The sequence below is a fragment of the Acanthisitta chloris genome, unplaced genomic scaffold, assembly GCF_000695815.1.
Source record: "Acanthisitta chloris isolate BGI_N310 unplaced genomic scaffold, ASM69581v1 scaffold32745, whole genome shotgun sequence".
Taxonomy (NCBI): Eukaryota; Metazoa; Chordata; class Aves; order Passeriformes; family Acanthisittidae; genus Acanthisitta; species Acanthisitta chloris.
Genome location: NW_008672636.1, coordinates 1 through 6,241, shown reverse-complemented (window position 1 = coordinate 6,241; position 6,241 = coordinate 1). Strand labels below are relative to the sequence as shown.

Genomic DNA, 6,241 nt, shown 5'->3' with positions numbered 1-6,241 from the left:
TATTTCCAGATGTGAAATCTCCGTTACCTCCCCTATTTGGTAGAAGAGTTATCACTTCATCACAAACACCAAAACCTTCATTTTTAAATTTCTCAGTCTTCTCTTTAGTTTCTTCCTCCTCTGATACATTGGAAGTCTCTGATGTATTAGAATTTCCATGACTGTCCTTTGAATTTGCAGGTGCTCCTATAGAAGTTCATTAAAATTGCTGATTTAATCCACCATTGCTTATTAAAAATATCCAAATGTTACTACATTGGCCTAAAACAAGCATCAAAAGCTGCTGCTTTGTTTGAGCAGCTATTTGTGGATGAGGAGCCTCCCAAGATTTCAGCAGTGTTGTGGATTTTCCCATCTCAACTCCCCAGCAAATAAAGTTTTCCAGTAAAAACACTCATCTAGAGAAAACACTGTGCTAAATAATTGTCTGGTAGCTACAGTTAACTTTGAAAGACTCACAGATGACTACATATTTAAATATATGCTTAAGGATTTTGATGGACCAGTGATAACTCTCCTTTGTGCAATCCACCTGCTTGCAGAAAGTTTTACTTGTTAGTCACCCCAAAGCTGTATCAGATAAAGACTCCTCTGCACTGCAGTACTGCCTTCTTATTTGGCTTAACTCCTGTGAATCCCAAAATGTGTATCCTTCTCTAGAAAGGCTAGGTTGGAACTATTACTAGTAATACTTGTAAGACATACTTGTAAGCTTATGTCTCCTTGAATAATGTGACAGGACAATTTGTGGCATAAAGAAGGGCAGTAAAGGAAGCAAATGACTGAAGACCTTCCTCTCACTGCCTGTGTTCTGCTTCTGGAAAACTATTGCTCTTGGGGTGTAACCTCCTGCCTGCACCCATCAATGATTGCTGGAACCACTACTGCCCTAACTAACATCTGGTTGCTCTGGGGAAGAGCACGAGACCTTGAAATGCTGCAACAGAAAGTGCTTTGTTGTGTTGGTTGTTTTTTTTGTTTCATCAGTAGTGACGAAGTGATGATTACTTAAAATCATTGTGATTAATCTAAGATGCACCAAGATTAATTACTATGGGAAAATAAGATTCATAACTATATTCCACAAATTGCATCAGCCTATGTCTGAACATTTAGGAACTATTAATATGTTTTACAGTGGACACAGACATCTTCCAAAATATTAAGCACAAACCTTCCAGCATATCTGCTGCATCTCCATTTCCACATTTTGCACTTGTATCTCTTTCTTCCATGCAGTTTTGTCTTTTCTTTTCCTCTGCTTTTTGCCTGATTGCTGCTAATGCATCAAAGCTATCTTGGATTTTTTTTCTCTCTCTGGTTTCCCATTTTTCCCTTTCTGCTTTCTCAGCTTCAAGGCCTCCAACAGCCCAGGCCTCTGCACAGGCTCTGATGAAAACAAAAAAGCTCACTGTAACACAGCTATAAAAGCCCATCTTTGTAATAAGAGAGAAATTTAAAATAGCTTGCAACAGCATAAAGTAGCTGCAAGAGAAAAAGAGCATGTAGCAGTGGCAATCCCTTATGCAACAGGGATTGCACATCTGCTCCATGTACAATCTCATCTTGTACATGGAACTGCAACGAAAGAATCAAAGTTTTCGAAATGCTGGGGATTACACCACCAGACATTGGTCTGATCTTGGCTTGGCTTTCCAGACATCTCTTTGGCTTCTGTTGAAATCAGGATTTGTCTCTGCTCTACAGACTTGGTGTAAGACAATTCTGTTCAAGAATTATCTTGTGAAAAAATAGGTATGTTAGATGTGGAGCTTTGTACTATAATACTCTTGTCCTCGAAGTCACCCACCCTCAATAAATTATACTGTCAGTCTTCCTTTACTTCCATGACAGTATTGACAAAAAAATGGATGAGGGATAATTAGCATTTGAGCTTTACTACTGGGTAAAGAACATTACTGTGTTTCTTACCTATCCTTTGGGAATACTGGTCTGTCATCCAGATATGTTAGTTTTTTTAGTCGAACGATAAGTGTTTTTCTATAATTTGCAATTTTCTTTATCACCTCATTTCCCATCAAATTCAGCACATGCTAGAGAAACAAGGGAAACAATTTTAAAAGTTGAGTAGCAAAACACCCCAATCTGGATATGCACTTTCCCAGTTGTTTCAAAAACAAGAGGTGAATAAAACATCCTGGGTGCTACAGGTAATCTACAAAAAACAAAATAGTGTTGAATAACATTTATTTTAGACTGATACCCATTGTGCACTGGAGAACCCCTCAAAGCCACTAAATGGGGTCCACCCATACACATGACACGAACCCTCAGCTATATTTGGCTTACCAGATTAGGCATGGCCTCCAGAACAGTTATGATATTTGGATCACGTAGATTGTTGTGGGAAAGATCAAGAACAGAAATACTTGGGCATTCTTGCAAGTGCTGGATATCTTCTACTGTTTGTAACTTATTGTGAGCAATCTGCAGAGTCTGCAGGACTTTCAAACAAGCTGTCAGACAAGAACAGTACAAGGAAAGGAAAGGTAAGAGTTGTTGTTTCACGGAGGATAATCTGGAGCAAGCAAAAAACTGCATTGCCAAACTGATTGTTTATATTGAATGTGGAGCTCTTTCCTAAATTCGTTATTCTGCTATATTCACTTTTTGGCTAGGTCTCCACAGCTGCTTTCTTTCCCCTGGGAAAAATAGCTGTTAGGTTTTAGGATGGTGATTGGTTTTTATTCATGTTTCAAAATAGTTACACCAAACAAGAGCTTGGGTTTCAAGTTACTCCAATGTACACAAGTGATTATGTAGAGGAATTCTTTTTAATTTTCTGCTGAAGACAGAATAAATCTTTTAGAAGGCATAAAAGATATGGTAATTGTGCCTGCAACTGCCAAAGCATGTCCTAACTGCAATGTACATGGTGAAAACTGGATTGTCAGCCTGTCTGCAGCACAGATAAGTACTGAGGTGTTATTAAGTGAGGAAAAACTACTGAATTATCCTAGGTATCCATGTGAAAGTAGCTCCTATGTATTTTCTCTTTTCTGATCTATTTAATTTGCAAAATGCATAGGTTTGACTCTTCAACAGAAGCCTTGTGGACTTTGGTATGGGTTATTGTGCAAAATTCTAACGTGAATTAAAACCCCCTTGAAGCTAATGCCATTACAACAGCTTAGTCAGAGCTTAGGAAAATGGGCCTGCCCTAGGATAAAACATGTTGCACCAACAGTTCTTACAGAGATTCTCAATGGTCTTAATGCAGTTGTTACTGATATTGAGGGATCCCAGTTTTTGTAAGGGTTCAAGGTTTTCAATCTTGGTGATCAAATTGAGCTGCAAGTAGAGGCAGCGCAACTCTGTCTGAGCCTCCAGATTCTCAATTTTTGTGAAGCAATTGCATTGCAGCCACAAGCACTTCAGTCCAGTATACTCCTCCAGGTTCTCCAGGCGGTCAAATCCTGCAAAAAAAAAAAAGATGCTTTAAAATGAAATGGCATTGGCTGAAAACAGGTCTTGGGAAGAGTAGATTTCATGGAACCAGTGCTGCTGAAACAGCCTGTGAGAGCTCCTGTCCTGAAGTTCCTTCCACTGAGTTAATGGTACCATCCCTGGGCCATAAAAGGCAAAAACAAGTCAGTACCTATTCTGGTCTATATCTCATGCTAAATAACATACTGAGGAAAGAGTAAAACCAAGGCCAAATGTAGCAGTAGCATGTCCTACTGATTTGAAACAATCCTTAGGCCAACCTGAACCAGCTAACTGCATCATGCTAAAACCTGCTCAAAGATGACAAGAAGATAATCCATTTTGATGCTAACAACTTTTCTTGTAGTGTTGGAGGACATGCAGCAAGTCTTTACTGTTCATTTTCTTCCTGATCATTTTTATTTGGCAGTAAAAACATTCAAAAAACTGGGAAAAGCTCTTTGTACAAACACATTTAAGGAAAAATATATATATTGTCCTCTGAACGCAAACCAGAACAGTATTTTAAGACATTTCTCAGAGGCTACTGTTTTAGGAAAACACCCACCCTACTCTTTAGGAAAAAATATGTCCCTTGATTCCTACTGATCCTTTGAATGACTCCACAAAGTGAATTAGATGCATAATCAGTTCACTTTTCTACCTTCATATTGACTTGTTTTGCTTCTCTGTTCCAGTACTATATAAAATTAACTTATATTTCTAATTTAAAAGAGTGACTAGATACCTTACTTCAGTGAGCCATGAAGTAGACTCTCTGCTAAAATGCTACTTGTAGTGATAAATCTAAACAGTCACATCCACATCTTACCTTTATAATGCAAGTAAAGTGTATCATTCAAGTATGGGGTCCAGTATAAATCCTGCTGTTTACAGATGTCTAGCAGAGTTTTTTTTGTCATTCTAAGGGGAAGCAGAAGCAAAACAGAAAATATATTTCAGTGCACATTCTGAAATCTTGGGTGTCTTTACAGATTCCAATGCAACACAATTAATAGTTCTTTCATGCAAGAGAAATAGCTACAGCTTTCAAGGCTATATTTCACATAATTAAAAAAAAGCAGCAGGTTTTTTTTTTTTTTTAATAGAGTGGCTTTTCATTTCTACCTGTTTGGAGTGAGTTACCAGGCTCTTCTGCTAAAACATACAGAGTACATAGGAAAGTGGGTAGGGAATTAGAGGGTCCATCTTCTTGGAAAAGGGCAGCATGATTCTATGTTAGATTCCTTTCCCCCCAATTCTTTCATCCATTTCTTGCTGCTTTGGTACAGGACCTTTGGTGGCATAGCAATACTCAGACTAGAAAAATCAGTAGTTATCAACCCAACATGGTAATGAAATGCTGACTCTGAAACAGCACTCGAGAAAGTTTTAATACAGAGCTGTGTCACTGGGAATTATTACCACAGCTCTTTGTCTGATGTTGAGAAATGGTCAAATCTACTGACAAATGAGTCACACAAGAGTTTGCACAACTTTCTCCAGATCCATTAAATATACATCATGTGGTTAGAATGTAGTTTTCTACTGTGGCCATAAAAAACCTGTGCAGATGCTGGAAATACCACCAATTCCGGATTTTATATTCTCGAGTTCATCTCCAACATTATTCTCCAGAATTAAGATCAACACATAGAAAAGCAAAACTCCCATTGGCTTTGATGATGCCAAGATTGATATGAAACACATCCCCAGCCCATGTGTTACCTCACACAGCCTCTCTCTTCTCCCATCCTTTGCCTGGATGAGCTGGTTGGAGACTTGTGATCAACGCCTGGTTTTTGTTCACTCTGTTCATCTGCCATGGACATGCAGTTGGTGATTTTCTCCTGAGTTTGAGCACCTTTGTGAGTAAGAAAATGAGCTGGAATTTAACATCAAGGGTGGGGAAAATGTGTCACGTTGGCAATTACTTTAGAGAAATACTGAAGAGCACTTGAATATGAATTTGAAGAGGGAAAGTGTTTTAACCAAGATTTTTACTGACATTTTCAATGAAACTCAACTTTTTTCTTTTTTTAGAAGGCAAATTAGTAAAATAAGTAATTGCAATTTAACTGTTGAAATCTTCATATTTATTTTTAGATCTGGAATTCAGGTAGTACCCACTAGTCTTAAGATTATTATAAAGCACAGTGACAATGAAGTACTGGCACCAAAGTTCTCATGATCTTAGACATCTACTATATACATTTGATTAATACTAATTTGAGCTTAATGACTCTTTGCATGTAACGAGACAACAGTAATGGTGTATCTGAGTTATCCCAAGCTGTTAGTCTAGTTCATCTACAAGTTTACCCTTTCGCACTCCTTGGAAGGTGTCTACAGTGCTACACTCATTCAGGCTGTCTTTAGACTGCCTTTGGTTAATTAATTGCATTTTCAACACTCTTCAGATTCTTGCTCGGGACCTTCTAGTTGCACTTGCAGTCTGTACACTTAAAAAGAGACGGTGCAAACGAGGCGATTGTACCAGCTCATTTAAATGTGTAGTTAAAACACTTCGTGTACCTGTGTGACTGCAACACAGGTATCCCTCCAGGGAGAGGAAAGAAAGAGAGAAGAGGGAAAAAAGGCATGGAAAGACAGCAATGAGTCTGACTAAGTCAGGGTACAATCTTCAGTGAGGCTGCGAGGAAGAACAGACTCCTATTGCATCCAGGTGAGTAGTAACAGGTTGCTGTCTCTGCTGTGCGCTCTCCACAGCGCCCGAGGGCCGCGGGGCTCACCTGAGCCGGCACACCTGCCCTCCCGCCCCGCGTGGGCAGCT

General features: G+C 38.9%; 1 protein-coding gene across 1 annotated transcript in view; it reads right to left on the bottom strand.

Annotated features, from left to right (window-relative positions):
* The window catches only part of DNAAF1 (dynein, axonemal, assembly factor 1), an 11,305-nt gene extending 5,454 nt beyond the window's left edge, over window positions 1–5,851 (bottom strand). The window contains exons 1-7 of the mRNA XM_009074603.1: window positions 5,770–5,851; window positions 5,176–5,311; window positions 4,280–4,371; window positions 3,216–3,437; window positions 2,311–2,477; window positions 1,933–2,054; window positions 1,175–1,389 (exon numbers count right to left, since the gene is read on the bottom strand). Coding sequence (XP_009072851.1) covers window positions 1,175–1,389; window positions 1,933–2,054; window positions 2,311–2,477; window positions 3,216–3,437; window positions 4,280–4,371; window positions 5,176–5,311; window positions 5,770–5,851 — 1,036 coding nt within the window. The remainder of the gene's footprint in view (window positions 1–1,174; window positions 1,390–1,932; window positions 2,055–2,310; window positions 2,478–3,215; window positions 3,438–4,279; window positions 4,372–5,175; window positions 5,312–5,769) is intronic.
* Between the last annotated feature and the right edge of the window lie 390 nt (window positions 5,852–6,241).